Source organism: Phoenix dactylifera, unplaced genomic scaffold (genome assembly GCF_009389715.1).
Source record: "Phoenix dactylifera cultivar Barhee BC4 unplaced genomic scaffold, palm_55x_up_171113_PBpolish2nd_filt_p 000797F, whole genome shotgun sequence".
Classification (NCBI taxonomy): domain Eukaryota; kingdom Viridiplantae; phylum Streptophyta; class Magnoliopsida; order Arecales; family Arecaceae; genus Phoenix; species Phoenix dactylifera.
In genome coordinates this window covers 4565-21918 of record NW_024068164.1, presented here as the reverse complement: position 1 = coordinate 21918, position 17354 = coordinate 4565, and the positions used below count along the sequence as shown (strand labels likewise).

The following is a 17354-nucleotide window of genomic DNA, read 5'->3' as shown; positions in this document are numbered from 1 at the left end:
GCAAATTTGCTGTACAATGCTGGACCTAATAGGTTTTTAAAAATTGAGACTCTGTTCAGCCATGTAGCTAATTGTTCATTGCACCGAGGCATTTGCACATGCAAAGGGAAAGCGGATGATTCATGTTATAAACAATACATGCCGCAATTTGTGATTCTTTTTCCCCTCAAGTCAAGTATGATATGGGAGGACCCATGTCGAACACTTGGGGAAATATATTTTGTGATTCGAGAACTCCTCCCATCTGAAGATGAGTGCATATACTGTGCTGCAGTAGTTTAGTTTCTTGTCCTTGACTTGATTCTTTACCTCTTCTCTCTGAATTTAACCTGCAAAGGGGAAGTTCCCACCATTAATTATCATCAAAAAGGACTAAGAGAAGGACCGTTTTTGTTACTATGCCTGAAGATATTATGCTAATGCTTTCGCTATGATTTGAGCCCCCCTCCCCCAAGCATAGCGGTCAGCTTCTTGTTATGGTAACGAGCCTTTCTCCATGAACTTTTTAACTTGCAGAGGAAGCTAAACACATGGAAAAATTGAAAAGAAAAGCTTGTTGAAAAAGACAATATCTTTCTTATTAACTCTTTGATGAATTAAAAAGATTAAAAATTGATGCGTCGAAACTTCTTGATTGTTATTTGACATGCAGCTTAATGTGTCATACATAATTTTATATTGCATGATACAAAAATTGCATTGAACAGCTATATTTGTGCACCGACAATTGACATACAGTTATTTTACATTGATTTACTGAACTAATGAATAAGATTGACATGATGGAATCTACTATTAACGCTGATTTGACAAATAAATGAACATGCATTAACATTTTGCTGAACATAAACTCCATCTCTTTGATTTTGAGACCGGATCCATGCTTTAGGGCATGATCTGGTGTTCGAAAACAAAGACTCGGGTTAAATCATGTTCCCTGCCGAAACATATTGAAATTGCCCTTGATTTAGGATTGGAGTTCTGCAAATATATACAAATACAAAAGGGGTAAGGAAGGCACCACCTAGCTAGAGGCAATGTTCTAGCTTCTCATGAATGTTTTACCTCCTAGTGAACTATCTTGAAAGGCACATGTCTTCATCATGAGAGATCTTTACCACTTCTTGCTGCAATTCCCACCTTGAAGTGGTGAGGAAAATAATGAATAGCTTTTAAAGAGGTCCCAATCAGCACTAAACAATTCAGGCACATTATGGTCCTTGTGCATTTTCAGATCAAATGTGTAAATTTTTAATTTATATGCTACGGCATGCGAACACCTTATCTTCTCCAATATCTCCAATTTATTCTCAATCCATACTTGATTTATAAATGGGATGCCTCCAAAGAATTTGAGTTTTAGTTTTCAAACATTTAATTGTTCTCAATCTTAACCAGCAATTCGGAATGTCATTCGCATGCTTCAATTCATACTTGCAGGGAAGTCATCCAACCCTCTGCCCCCTCCTCTCCCTTATGTACATACCTACGCTTGTCCATATTTACGATATATTACGCATCATGTAAATGTGTGCACGTATAGACATGCATGTGTCAAAGGGATGGTTGTAAAGCTTTATTGTTCACAGGATAACTTTGTTAGAATAACCTGGTATTGAAATTCATGGTGATCAGCAATCTGCATCTGCCATCATGATGACCTTTGTTCAAACCACCTAGAGACCAGTTTAGAGATGTTTTGGAAACTCAATTATCTCTTCATCAATTGGTCACAAAATGAATAGCTAGCTTTTCCAAAAACAGTAAAGTTTTTCTTTCAGAAACTCCATGGATTTTGGCACTAGGACTTAACTATGTTAGTTGCACACTTAAGCATGAGCAGATATGGAAGAGAAGTTTTACGCCAAAGAAAGCAGGTCTGTGTTCGTTGTCTAAATCTTCTTTAACTGTTAACTGCTATGTTTTTAACTTAATAGGATTCTTGACTGAAACAAGCTTTATTATCAAGGTCCAAAAGTGTAATTGAACCTGGATGAGGCCATGGATTAGCTGGATTGGTTATTGCTGTAGGCTCAGATGCATGCAAGGTAGTAATTTCTGATGGAAATCCACAAGTTGTTGATTGTATCCTATCCAGCAAGGTAATACTCCATATTCTTTTATAGTTAAGTAGCATTTATGGTTATTTCCATCAAAATGCACAATTGTACTTATAAAGTTATATAATCTGTTGCTTACCTGAACTTTGCAGGTGCTGTAGTAGGATAAGTCTCTCTGGAGTCTGTTTTAATAAATATCATCATAACAGTAGTCTATAATAACATGAGTGTACATCTATCATAAAGATTGTTGCTACTGGCTGAAGCCCATAAGATGATCATTAAACACCATTTAGCTAAGAATTTTCTTCACTTTTGAATTGTAAGGCTGCTAGTTTATGTGTTGATTGCATTTTAGCAACACAATCCCAGAGCAGGAAGCAGCACAAACAAAAAAGTCTCAGACCATACAGATGACCATCTTCCCTCGAGGGGGTCGCAAGACAAATAGTTGAATAAATAAATAAAAAGAAAAGTAAAAGACAGAAATTTGGCCAAATTTAGTGGTGTCGGATAAGATCAGTGTGTAAACATTATTATTCACACCATGAGCCTGTTAATTTTGCTTGCCTTGGATGGCAGTATGAGATCTCCTCGAGGCTGGATATTGGAATTGCTATACTAGGTTCACATTTCTTAGAAAATTGTACTGTGCATTGCATGAGGTACTGAAGTCCTAGTAGTATGTTGATTACTCTATTTCATGCCAAGGTTTAATTTAGACTTCCTAGCGATCCCTTCTGTTGCTGCTTGTACATAAAGAGACGGCGACTCCCATGCAGTAACTATGGCTCTTGATCTAGTCAGAATCACAGTTTGCCACTCTGGGAAGCTTATTGTTGTGCCTATCTGTAATTCTTTTCATTATTACATAAACATCTTTCTTGAGGACATGCATGAGTGGTCCTTGCAATTATTCTTCCTTGTTGATGTCACATTGCTTTGCCACTTATGACTGGTCCTTGCACCTTGAACTTTCAAAGCAGCAGATGATTCCCTATCCTCTGGCCTTGCACAACGATCGCATATTAAAAGTTTATTAAGCGGCCGTCCGGAGACATTAGGCCAAAAGGAAGTGGTGCACAGGCATGCTAAGCATAGCCAAATAACAATATGTAGCAAGTATTGTAGTTCAAGTAGCATCAAGGTGATTGAGGAATGTGATAGGTGCTTTGTTATTTTTCAATGATACACTTCTAACGCCCTTGTGCATTGAAATCAACCGTGAGTTGCTTGGCACAGAAGGAATTGGAATCTTGTGGGGCAAGTGCCATTATTTCAAATGCTAGGTTTTGTTTCTCTCAACAACTTAATGGAATTCCCTCATCATATCGAACATAAAACATAGTTTATGAATGTCTGCAACTGATTTTGGAATCCGATCTAGAGATAGCGTAGATTTAGGATGCTAGTGTTGCATTGTTTGGTGTGGCATCACTTTCACTATGTGGTCGCTTTGATATGCTTGATGATCCTTTAGTGGAGTTAATTGCTATCGATGATCCCTTTGAATTCCTTTCTTATTGATGCACAATAGCAACAGCGGAGAGTCCTTTTGCCCCTTCTTGTATGACATGCACTCAGGCAAATGGTTGTTAAGAAGACTTCAGCAGTTCATCTATGCCGGTGATGCTCTGAAAGGGTACACATAAAGCTTTAAGAGGGAGAAACTAACAACATGGTAAAAGAAAATGCGTAGTTCCACTTTCACTATGCTAAGCAAACTATAATTCTATCTGCTGGTCGGGTGAAGTAAGTACTTGTTCGGTTTGACGCCCACCCTATATTGATAGATGCCACAAGTTAGAACATGTTCTAAACTCTTTTCCTAGGCAGCAAACAGAAAATAAATAAATAAAAATTTAAACTAAATTTTTGGTCGCCGGGACTTGAGCCCTAGGTCTCTTGGGTGAGAGCCCGGTGTCCCAATCCCAACTAGGGCTGTCAGTTGGGTCAGGCTAGATTGAATACATAGTAGATCGAAAATCTATCAACTTGAATCTAAACTATTAATTAAACGAGTCAAAAGTCCGCTTTCGAATCTGACTATTTAACTAAATAGATAATCCAATCTAATTTATAATAGGTTGAAACAACTCAAACGAGTCAAATAGTTAAGCATTGTCAACCCTAATTCCAACTCATGGCTTCACCAACTGGAAATACGCTGCAACAAAAGAGAAAACTAACTTATTCCTTGTCATGTGAAATCACATGATGGTAGGACTCAGAAAAAGGGCTTTCTGTCTGCTAAAGTTTTTTCTTTAGGTCTCCGGTACAGTAGCAAGGTAGGTTAGTATAACACTATCAGCTACTAAAGTATCGTTTCTTCGATTGTTTCTAAACCCTCGCAGGCCTCCAGTGCACACAAGTTGGGACAGCAGAGTCGAGCACCACACGAAGCTGCTGCCAAATAAGAATAAGAATCCCCCCCTATCCGGAGTCCTTTGAGGCTACTTGCCCGAGCTTTTCCTGGGTTTCTTTCACTTTATCAGTATTTCTTTTTTTTCTTACTTGCATATTGCTGGGGACTTTGGCAAAAGGCTAGAAAACTGTATCCTTGAGGTTGCTTTTGAGTATTAGACTCTTTTGAAGGCCAGCATCTGCAGGTGATTGAGAGCATAAACTTAGAGGCAAGCATGTGAATACATTTGGGGATAAAGCGGATTGGGTGGGAGAACTGTTCCCTTGTGGATGGTGGCAATTTTAGGATGAGGAAATATGGATGGACAACATAGTACCTCATAAGGTAACGAAAGCAGCGACTTCCATGTCTCGGTGCCCAACTCTATTTTGCTTGGGCTAAGAACAATATCAGGCTGTGCTCAGAAAAAAAAAGGGACCTTTTTTTTTTTGTTGTTTTTGGATACAAACGAGGCGGATGCAAAGTTCCTGAAACAGCAAAATAAGAAGTTGCATGGTAATCCAGTTCATGATGGATCCCATCTGTTTCTGAGATGCTAAAGTCAACCTGACATGCCTGAGCAGCTTACTAATCTGCTGCATAATTTCCTTCTCTGCATATTTGTCGTGCCTCAAAACCCCTACCCGGGTCGGGCACCTGACACGGCCGGATACCCTCATAGAGCAAGGCCCTAAAGAATATCCAAGGCTTGAATTTTTTACGAGCTCAATATATGTGAACAAAAATTATCTCATTTCATTACAAGTAACAAACTTGTATAGAATTAAAAAATTATTCATCCAACCAAAAATAATGATGCTTTTTCTATTCATCTATTTTTCATGCGAACTTAATCAAAGCCAAGCAACTATAACAAAGTACTAAACAACCTGCAACTTACAACTCTAAAAAAAAAGAGGAAGGAGGTTGTGAGCTTTATAGCCCAGTAAAGATAGCTGCAAATTTGCACCAATATAATAATATAGTTTGAAAATAGCAATAAGCGACACCAAAATGAAAATATAAATGATGAAACTTCTTCTTAAATATCTAATATAACTCAATTAATCCAACAAATATCCATATACGCATGCATAAAATATCCGGCTTACTAAAAGAGATAAACATCATAAATACGAACAAAGACCCTCTATTGGGGTCAACCTAGGTCCACAAAGAGAATATCTAGGACCCTCCTACTGGATTTATTAAATCATGCAAAGAGAGAGGAAGAGAAAATAGAGAGAAAGAAAAAAAAAAAAAGAGAGGAAGGAGAGAGAAGAGAGAAAGAAGAGAGGGCTCTCTTCTTCTTACCCAAAATAGGGGAAGATCCCATCTCTCTCTCTCTCTCTCTACTTTTTTCCGATCAAGGATAACGCCCACCAAGGCAGCCCAGCCAGCCCCGGCGACGGTGGCCATGGGCGGCCTTGAGCTGCGGCACCACTGGCGATAATGGTCGGCCAGTGGGAGAAAGAAGAGAGGAAAACGAATCACAAAGTGCAAGGGATGATCAACATCAATCTCGGCCTAAATCATGGCTGATTTTGCAGACCAATGGTCACACGATCTCAAAGGTCTTCGGAGATGGCAAAGCTCGACCTATTCCAACGGTCGGTGGCAGTGAATAAGGGAAGAAAATAACTGAAATAGAGCATCCTATTTTAGATTGAAAACTCGGCGATTTGCCGGCCCAAATAAAAATACCAACAGCTACAAAACTAGAAAAAGAAATTGAAGGAGACGTAGGGCAATTACGTTAGTTCGGCGAGGTGGTCCGATGGAAGAGAACCTTGGGATTGGCGGCTATTCCTCGGGGGATAGTTGTGGTGCTCAATGAAGGAGGAGGATCTTTAATAGATGAGTCCCAGAGTTTTAGATGAACTCGAATTGCCCTGGGAGTGTCCGATTCTGCCGAGATCGAGGGAAGAAGAAGACTCCAACCGAAGTCTCTTCTCTACCTGCTTTGTGCCATAGAGCGTGATTTTTCTGAGGCCTGGCCTCTTCGGGCTGGGCTGCTACAATATATGAGTAACTTTGGTTTCCCAAATAGAAGCCATCCACGTGTTAATATACTACAACAATGGAAAGTTTGCATATTTAGAGGAAGAAGGATTAGTAATCCAACTTATTACTCTTGTGGAGTCTCCCTCTATCTATAACTGCTGAGCTCCCAGCTTATGTACAGCAATTTGTATACCATTGCAGACAGCGGCAAGTTCAGCAAAAGCCACTGAACAACACAAACGCTTACCACCAGCTGTAATCAACTTCCCCTGAAAATCACGGATTATGAAAGTAGACCCTGCAACATTAGCTTGAACTGAGCCATCAAAGTTTAAGTTTCAATACTCCAAGGGATGGGTGCAGCCAAGAAACAGATATAGTATTTGCTGAGTTAACAAGGGTTATTCAAGACACTACTCTAGTACCTTGGTTGAGCATGAAACAAAGATTTTTGCTGGATCTGAAACATATAACAAGGTTTATTCGAAACACTACTCTATTACCTTGGTCGAGCATGAAACAAAGATTTTTGCTGGATCTGAAACATATCCACTAAAAACACAATAGAAGACTGAAACAGAGTCTCATTTCTAGTATTCCAAAGCAACCAAGTAAAATGGGCAACTAAGGCTCATTGCTGCAGTCCCATATTAGGTACAAACCAATCCGTAGCCATACTAGTTACTATGAGAGCAAACCGAGGATTACAAACACATTCCATGATCCACCGTATAAACCTGCGATGAAAGCCAAAATGGATGAGGAATTGAGATAAGTAGTGCCAAAGAACTTTATCATATCCTGAAACAAATGCATATTAATGACTTGATCTCTAATATATCTAACACAGCTAACCTTGGCGCATATACCTGGCCTCATGAAAAAAAAGAAAAAGTATGTCTTTTTAATCATATATTAGTTGCCCTATGTTTAACTAGTCTCATTATTCTTTCTCGGTCTTGATTCGTTCTTTTCTCCAATCTCATATCACCCTTCCTCAAAATGAGTTTCTCGCATTCATTTGTTTTATAAACCCTCTCTTAAGGAATAAATTACAGCACACAAATAACACAAGAAACAAGAATGGACAAAGGCCCGTGACAAGTAGCAGAGCTAACATATATCAAGTACAATTTGCTCTAAGATGTGACTAGTGCTGTCCCTAGCAAAATGTACTAATGCCTAATAGACAATAGTGCACTCAACAAAATTGGACTACGATAAATGCTTCAAGAGTTAAAATAGGATTAGTCACATATAACGTATGGTTATGGCTTTTTCCTTCCTTTTCTTATCCTCTTTCTAGATATTCAAAATAAACAAGTTATCTAAAAATCTGATAGCTACTAATTTATTCAATTTCATTTTGCATCATGTGGTCATAAAGTGAAGGTTTTGCACTTTGCTGGTATAGTCGTAAGGGGGAAAAGGAAGTCTTTTTATAAATAATGCGAACCTTTGCAAGCTTGCAAAGATACTTAATGTTACGGTAAATGATTAATTGGGATCCTATGTTTGGATGACTAATATTGTTACCTCATATCATTAAAAAAAAAGCATGGGAGCCGTGAAACTAGTTTATATTTTAACTTTGTTGTCTCCATCTGCTCGCGTTATGGATATGCAGCGGCTCTATTTTCTGCTTCTAAACCAAGATTTCTAGCGTGGACGGTAACTGCTGACCTTGACTGCGACTTCACACCAAGCATCACGTTGGCTCCGTCTAATTAAGTAATGGTCCCCGAAGCTGCTGATATAAATATTCTTGCATGAACAAATAAAAGATACATAGGTATTCTTGCACTTTGAATTGAAGCGTAGGTAAATGTTCTCAAATCACATGGTCAAATGCTTCAGCATGTCTCAGAAATAATCCGAAAAATTTTATTCTATACCGCATGCACCAACACGACCATCTACCATATCAATCACCTAATCTTATTTTTATGGGCCAATTTTAAAGACGAACATATGATCAATAGAATTTACAGAAAAAAGATAAAGTGATTGACATGGTGCACGATCACATGGCACATACGGTATAATTCGAGGAAAGCAACCTCTGCTTTAAATCTCTTCGTTGATAGACAATAGGTAAAGAATGGTGTTTTGCTTCCAAAAAAAATAACTAATTTAGTTGGTTGGCCATCCATTACTTTGCTTGATAATAACAGAAGATTAAAGACCCGAAAATATCGCAATCATTGCGTCCTCTTCTTTTTCTTTCCCCTTTCGTCATTTTCGTGCGCTTCTTGGACGGTACTCGAGTTCTCCATCACCATTATTGTGTCGCAAATGAATCCTTTTTACATTTCTCCTACTTAATTACTGCTTATAAGTGTAGCAATAACAATTTATTTTTTGGTTAGGCTGTGATTTGATAAAAAATATTACTTCGAAAATAAAATGCTAAGATCTTTGTTCAAATAAGAACTTTATTTAATTGTTATTCTATTATTTCAATGAATATCCCACTTTTACCCACATTGAATTATCTTACATCAATTTTTCTGTGAATATCTAAATATGCACATTTAAAAATTATACTATTATCCACTAACAATTGGCATTTATGATGAAGTATAGCCAAGATCTTATTTAATTGTACGTCACTATTATTTGAAATGCAATAAATTTTTTGGTACCTGTGCACTTCTATTTTTTTCTCGCGTAAGTGTTGGATTAGATTGTCGAGAGATAATTTAGGACTCTATGGAGAAAAACATTAGAAAGTGAATCAATAAAATAAAAGATTTAAAAATTATAATTAAAAAATATGGTTAAAATTATAACATTATATTATATATAAAAATATGTATAGCCGATTAGATTTACGAGCTTTCGAGTCGACTATTGTGCCGCTTGAGCTCGATTGGAGCTCGCTAACAATAAAGTCGAGTCGAGTTTGAGCAACTCACGAGTAGCTTGACTCATTTATATCTCTAATCTAAGCAAATGATAACTAAAAAATTATATTATTATTTTATTTTAAAGAATGCTAAAGATCATCTATACTGTCGCCGCTCGCTTCACCATATACGTGAAAGCCACCACTAGAATAGAATATAAGGCTTTTGACTAACGCTCTTCTATTTTTGGTCTATTGCATGAATCTTCTATTATCATCCAGCAAAAGCTACATGATAATATAGCACAAGCTATGTTGGCCTTCCTTAGAATCAAAAGAGCAAAAGAAAATGCAGCACAAGCTGAATTGGCTGATCTGTAGGAGAATATCCTTAGAGAGCCGTTATAATACTTGTCAACCGAAAAAAGAAAAAAGAAAAGAAAAAGAGCCGTTATAACGGGATAACGGCTATTAATGAACCGTGGGCATGCTCTCCGAGATATCTGCCATGATAATATCTCCCATTGTTTAATATGAAAAAGGCCCACTCGGTCTGACGATTTTTCTCACCTAGCTATCGCAAGTTCTTAAGCGGCCAACTTTATTATTGCCCCAAGACAAACTCATTAGTGGTGCCAACTTTTTTCTTAAAAAAAAAAGTTTTTCAACAGTCACCTCACATTCTTTCTTGCTCACTCTTGCCTAAACAAGAAATTATATAAAACAGGGAAGAGACATTAAACCCTGACAGCTGACCTACCAATAGCCCTACTTCTTTGCCGTTCTGGAGACGAAAAGCAGCACCGACGGCGTTCCTTTCGTGTGTGCACAGTTCTAGGCTATCTAGAAGTTGGGTTCCAATAACTTTTATCAAAAACAAACTAGCCTTTTTATTTTTCCCGGTCGAGTTAGCTAAAAAAAAAAAAAAAACCTAAGACATCTGACAACTGCATTTCCCAGCTAAGCTGGATTCAAAACACCTAAGACATCTGACAACTGCATTGAAAAATATTTACTTACAAAAATTTGGAGCCATTAATTCATCATACAAGTTAAGTTTTCACTAAATCTGCTAATTGATTTGCAATTAGTAGCTCAAAAAGATAATTGACGCTATAAGGAAAACATATACATAGCTCCGGGCCTTTTGCAAGCAAAAATAAAGTTAGGGGGGAAGAAAAGTGCAGTTTAGCTGCTACAGAAGTCTATAAGGGAGATCATTGCATCCAGCCACCAAAGCGTCCCACTGAAGCAAAGTAACGAGAGGTCCAGCTCACCACCATCATCATCCTAGTCACTGAAGTTAATAAAACTATTCTTTTCCTCCGCTCTTTAGAGAAAAAAAAGGAATTAAAGAGTAAAAAGCCATCCCACATAATTCCTAGATCCCAAACACCCCCCGTGATCATCAAAACAACCATATGAATTAACGAGCATTCAAATGAAATCTATAAAATACAATACAAAACCATTGGGTTACATCACTTGGCTTCAGTCAAACTTCCATTCCTTGAGAAGGATGAGAACAGCCTTGGGTCGCCACAAGGCTTTTTCTCTTTGGAACTTGGAAGGCGACCACCTATTCCTTTCTGTGTCTTTTTTTTTTTTATAACCAGTCCTCTGAAGTGGGAGAGAAAGCAGTGTACAAAAAGAAAAGGACTGGAAGAATTTTTAATGCTATAGCAACAATAGGATGAAAGCCGTGGTGGAGAGGATCAGCAAGGATTGGTGGAGGAAAGAAACCCTCGTTTTGGTGTTAGGAGCAGCCCCGGCGGCCAGACTTGCAAGCCAAGAGTCGTCTTCCAAAACCACCCCTCCAGTTCTCGGAGTTGGATAATCTCTAGCGGATTTCTGACTGTTTTGGCTATCAAAAAACAAAAATTAGTAAGTTAGGCTTGATCAATATATTGGTTGTGTCTAATTTTAATAAATCAACAGTTAGGGAAATGACATTGAAGAAAAAAAAAATTAAGTCCAGTTTACTTGGCAAAGAGTGCTGAAGAGCTAACATTACAAAACCTTCTATTAACGGGATAAAGTTAAGGGAAGGAAAGCAAGAAATTTAATTTAATAAGCTAGTAGTTAAGGCAGTGATGTTGAAATTGACTGAAGAGGACCTTTCCAATTATATTGGCTGATTAATGAAATCAATCACCAAAAAAGAACTTCTATCTAAAAAAGAAAAAAGAGTGTTAAGGAGGAGAGTTAATTTACTGAGCTACCAGTTAAGGTGATACTTAAATAAAGCAAAGTCCATCTTTCCAATTTACATGGCCGAATAATGAACTCAACACACCCCGATGAAACCAAAGAAGAGCTTCGAAACGGGTGCGTGGGAACAGAGCAAAGTAAAAGAGAACAAGAAAGCAGAACAAAGCGGAGAAGACATCATTGTTTCTCTTTTTTTTTTACTTTGTTATTTTCCTCTTCTCTTAGCTCTGTGAAAAAGAAAAGGCAACAGTTTGCCAATTTGCCAAAAAAAAAAAAAAGCGAGAACCAAAAAAAAAAAAGTATGCAAAGGAACCACCATTTGTGCAAGCAAATATCCAACTTGGCAACTAGTCGTTGGAGATACCAGCTTTCCACCATAAAATTCCGTCAGAAGAAAACTTCCACCATAAAAACTTATCAAGAAAACCCAAAATCATAAAACTCACTCCGAGTTCCAGTCCACTACACCATCCAAAAGTTAGTGTGAAAGGCACTTCAAAAAAAAAACAAAAAAAAATTTCTATCTAGCACCATTCTATACCTCTCAATTGCGACATCAATTTGCAAAAGAGCACCTAACAAATACGAAATTCAAACACGGACAAATGAGAATCAAATTTACCTCATAAAAGCCTAGGAACCTGAAAGCAGAAAACCATCCATGCAAAAGATCGGTATGCTAGCGTACCTGGGTGCCGAATCCGGGCAGAAGGTGACGGTATAGTCGGCGCCGGAGCAGGTGAAGGTGCTGGTGGCGTCGTCGAAGGCGTAGCTGTAGGACTTGGGGCACGCCGACTTGAACATCTGGGAGTAAACCGAGGGCCGGCAGGTCCCCGGGCTCGCGTACGCCCCGCTGCAGCAGAACTCCGGCTTCCCGAATGCCTCGCACGCACTGCGGCACGCCTCCCCGACCCTCAGCTCCGCTGGGCACCGCCGGCTCAGATCCACCACGCATCCCGTCGACGCGCACCCCCCGGTGCCGCCTCGGACATCCACCACCATCGGCAGGTTGTACCCGTCCACCAGGCTCACGTCGTAGAAGTCCTTGGCCGACGCCGGCCCCGCCAGGGTGAACTCCGCCAGCGTCGCCGGCGGCGCCGCCCCGCTCCCCTTGCACTCCACCCCGCCGGTCCCGCAGTCGCCGGTGGCGCAGGACCCCTTGCCGGCGCCGTCGAAGCTGCACTCCGTCCGGCCCCAGAAGCGGCCGGACCACCCGGTCGGGGCCTGCAACGACCGGGAATCGCCGGTCGCCAGCTCGAAGCCGGTCGTCTCCAGCTCCGGGCTGCCGGAGCCCGACAGGATCCCCGGCCACACCGTGTAGCCGCACTTGTTCACGAATGTGAATGCGGTGCACTCCACCAGCATCTCTGCATGCATACAAATCCCAAAAAAAGAAGAAAAAATTAAAGACCCGGACCATAAGTATAGCCTAATTGGGTCAAAGGAATCGTGGCAAGAATTAATACCGCTTGAATGGAAAAATATGAGGAAGAATGAGAGGGAGAGAAAGTGGACTGGGGATGAAAGCATGGGATCCATTAAAATGAAACAATTGGTGGGCTTTGTGCCTCCTTTTCTTTCTACTTCTCGATTTGGTCTATTGCCTTTTTTTTCGTTCTTTGCTTTCTTGTTTCTTCAAATTTGGTGGGTTGATGTTCTTATAGTTCTTGTCAGGGTTTAGATGGATGGGTACTGGGAATGGTGGAAGTGGGGGATGGGATGCTGGTTATGGGAGAAAGGAAAGGAGGAGGGGGAGAAGTGAAAGATGGCAGTGAGAGAGGAGGAATGGAAGACCCAGTGCAGGGCACCAACATCCATAAAATTATCGAGAGGGGAGGGAGGTGGAAGGGGGAAATCTAAGTACAGCCTCTTGGCCTCTATTTATAGAGAGCTTCACTCATTCTTTCAGTGGAGAAGACCACTTTTTTTTAGTGGGTAATTAAGCAAGGTGACCTTGATATCCTCTTCGACTTTTCTTTTTGACGGAAAGCTTGAGCCCTTGGGTGCCTGGCTTTCAGCTGCTGACATGATAGGAACATGATGATGGGGGATGATAGCTGAAAATTAACCAACTTTGATAGGAAAAGCTAACCTACTGAATGCAATTTGCATTCATAAGATGGTAGTTAGTTCTTTTGTTATTATTATTTTAGAAACAATTTGAGCAATATTGAACATTCTTTTAGATTATATGATTTGCAGTGGGGGCATAACAATAATTGGAGCGTTATATCACCATTAGGTGACTCCTGTGTGCTGCTGGCCGCAGTGGGATTGGGCCAGGCCAATCCACAGCTATTTGCTCCAACAAGCGTAGCAAATGGGTGGGTTACAATACGTTCCGCTGACAATTGGAGAAGCCCTTCCATACCGTGTATTGAGCCAGATTCTCGGCTAAGCCGAATCTCACCTGGGTCCGGGTTCTATCTTTCGTGGCAAAGAATGATTCACCTCCTTTTGCATTATCCACCATTAGATTGTGCAATAGCTACTCCAAGATTTGTGAAGACGGTGCAAGAAAGAAGTTGGATTGCTTTGAAAGCTATACAAGATGCGATACGGTGGTTGATGTTGCAAAAGTAGATCGATCGTTCGTTTGCATGAAAGATGCAACCGAACCATCTCACTTTTTGAAAGTTTAGGTTACACTTGGAAAGATTGAAAAATGTTTGAGTTGGGCCGGGGTTGGAGTAGTGTTGGCCACCCTAGGCCGCACTAAACCTCAGTGGGGTGTCAAGGGTATGGGCTAACCAGTAGATAATCTCTGAAGTGGCCTAGTTCAATTAAGGCTGCAAATGGGTCGGGTCGACCCGGGACCCGACCCGACCCGACCCGCTTTAGACCCGACCCGACCCGAATTTTAGGACCCGCGGGGCCGGGTCGGGTCCTAAATTTAGACCCGATCTATTTTTCGGGTCGGGTCGGGTCCACCCAATCTTGATCCGGGACCCGACCCGACCCGTTACTATATAAAGCTAAATGCCTAAATCCTGCCTTCTCGCCTTCGGCCGCCCACGTGGTCCTACTCAAGCGCCGTACTGCATTCTCCAGTCCACTGTCCATTCTCCATCAGTCCGTCATTGTCCGTCTCCATTCTCTCGATATCTTCTCTAGAGACTTCTTCCCTGGACGCTGGTTCTCTTCCCCTGTTCCACTTACCATCCGATCTTTCATCCTTGAGGGTTTTGAGGTTCTTCGGTTCTTCCATCCACCGATCACTATAGGTACTCCATGAGTCTGTCCATCTCTATTCTCTTCTCTAGCAACTTCTTCTCTGGTTCTCCGCCACATTCCATCTAGTCTTTGAGGGTTTTGAGGTTCTTCAGTTCTTCCATCCACCGACCCCCGTTCCTTAGGGTTTCCAGGTTTTCTTCTATTGACTAAACTACTAGCCTACCCATTCACACCTTTGCCGCTTCCATCAACTGATCAACCAACTCCGAGCGGTGAGAGCCTGAAATCTTGCTGCATGGGAAAGATTGACCTCTAAGGCTCTAAATCCCTCTAGATCGACAGACTCCGAGCTTCTTTCCTCAACGATCTAGTCTTCCTCAAACCCTAACTCCCTCAAAAGTTAAAACCTCCATCAGCTTCTTCAAGATACCTCATCTCAAAGACTAAAACCCTTTCTATTCCGATTTCTCTCCTCTGTCTCTTGATTTTCCATCCTTTCAGCAAGAACTAGAGAATCTCCAAGGAAGAGAAGAAAAAGATGCACGGTAAGATCAACTTCTTTTTTATTTTTCATCTTTTTATATTTTTTCTCTCTCTTTTTTTTTCTCAATATAGTTTTGATTTGCTCGATCTACTGCAGTGTGGTGTGGATCCCTCTGCGAAGAAAGACTGGTAAGAGTGGTGCTGCAGCAGCCACTGTGGCTCCTTCCATTTCCACTGCCCTGCAGCCCAAAAAACCAAAAGAAAAAGCTAAGCCACTATCTCTTTTTTTTTTTTTAGTTCGTTTTCTCTTAAAAAAATAATCTTACTATTTATGAAAATGTTAATTAATTAATTTGAATTTTTTACCCGATTTCGGATGGGAAAGGGGAGGGGGGCCGCCCATATCTTTAGCCGTCCCATCATCATTAAGGGCGACATGATATTCGCCACGTGTCATAGATGCCATTTATCCGGACCCGACCAGATCCGGACCCGACCCGACCCGAATGACCCATCGGGGTAGGTATGGACCCGACCCGACCCGATCCGTTTTTCAACCGGGTCGGGTCTGGGTCCAAAATTAGGATCCGAACATGCAACCGGGTCGGATCGGGGTCACCTAGGACCCGACCCAACCCGACCCATTTGCAGCCCTAAGTTCAATGGATATCAATTGCTAACATTCGTTGTACGATAACATTCTAATCGATGGACGAGTCTAGTCTCTGCAGGATTGACAGCGCCATTATAAACTACTGCTCAAGTTTCGTTGGATTGTGGCACAACCGAAACAAATATACGTTTGGGTTTTGATTAGGTGGTCATTTTGATCCATAGTAGAGCAATCTAAGATACATATTGCCCTAATTTAACCCAAGTTTAATGGTTCTGGTTGCTTGGGTTCAGGTCGACCTGGCCTGAGATGTACCCCATGTAATGGATCAGTCAATAAGTTGAAACACCAATTTCCGCCATTGCACAACCATTGCAAATGTATGAAGAAAAAAATTATATGTATCTATTAAGATATGATCACAAAAAATCTGATATTTTCTCTACATTCTAAAACAAGCACGAGGCCATATACAAGCTCACAAATTTGTTGACCTAATTGTATTTAGCACTTAAACTATCCAATATTATAGAATATATCATGGAGTCACATTCACTGAATGACGCAATATGTTTCTCACTGATCATGACCAAGTTCTAAGAAATAAAACCTGCCAGGCCTGAACAAGATAAATGCACTGCAACTAATTAAGCTTGGATGGACTTGACTTGAACTTCGCAAACATCTTCATAGATCCAAATTTTGACAAAGGAAAGCATCACAGCCCCTCACATGTAATGCTAATGGGCTCGTCCATTATGATGCCTATTAATTAAATTAGGCTTACATCAATATTCATGATACCGCATAACTGAACTAATAGGATCCAAAATAATTGTATGATCACAAATTAAGTACGAACTCTTTAAATATTTATTTAAACAATTTAGTCTGTATTATATAATAAATTATAATAGAATTAGTTTATAATAAATGAAAGCTTATCTTATAAGAAATTTTAATATTATAACATTGGAAGGACCCTTCTTGGAAGATATCTTGTCTCGTGCTGCTGCAACTGAGTGGATGGTACCCGATTCTCAAAAAAATAAAAGAAAAAAAAAACTCGTGTTACTTGCGTGGAGGCGTTGTGATGAAGTGGGGCTGCCACATTGCGTGAGACACGCATTAGATGCCGCTGGTGGGGCATGATGATACGAGCCCGTGTCGGCACGTGTCGGCGCGGTACATGAAAGGAACTTAAGCACGTTCAACGACAGAGTTTTGATGGGATCTGGTACGCTAGAATAGGTGCCATGTGCATCGCTTGCCGACGCCAGCCCAAGAACTGGTTACTGAATCGGGCCTTAAAAGGCCAGGTCCGACCTACTGGGCTAACCTCCTGGGCCAATGACTACATGTGCAGTGGTAGATATTCAGGCCACAACTGAGTTTACAGTGTAGGTTTTGCAAAAATGGCCACTTTACTTTTCTTTGAAAAAATAGCCTAAATGGTGACTAAAAGCCTCCTGCAACACTAGAGGTGCTAATGAGTCGAACAGCTTGAACAATTTTTTGAATCTTACAAGCCTAGTTGAGTATATATTCTTAATAATA

General features: G+C 40.4%; 1 protein-coding gene across 1 annotated transcript; it reads right to left on the bottom strand.

Annotated features, from left to right (window-relative positions):
• Positions 1-10373: 10373 nt before the first annotated feature.
• On the bottom strand, positions 10374-13406 carry LOC103700884 (thaumatin-like protein 1). The gene is made up of 3 exons (XM_008782781.4): positions 12994-13406; positions 12216-12894; positions 10374-11180 (listed from the first exon to the last, which is right to left on the bottom strand). The coding sequence occupies exons 1-3, from the start codon at positions 13064-13066 to the stop codon at positions 10994-10996; spliced, it is 939 nt and encodes a 312-aa protein (XP_008781003.2). The 5' UTR covers positions 13067-13406; the 3' UTR covers positions 10374-10993.
• Between the last annotated feature and the right edge of the window lie 3948 nt (positions 13407-17354).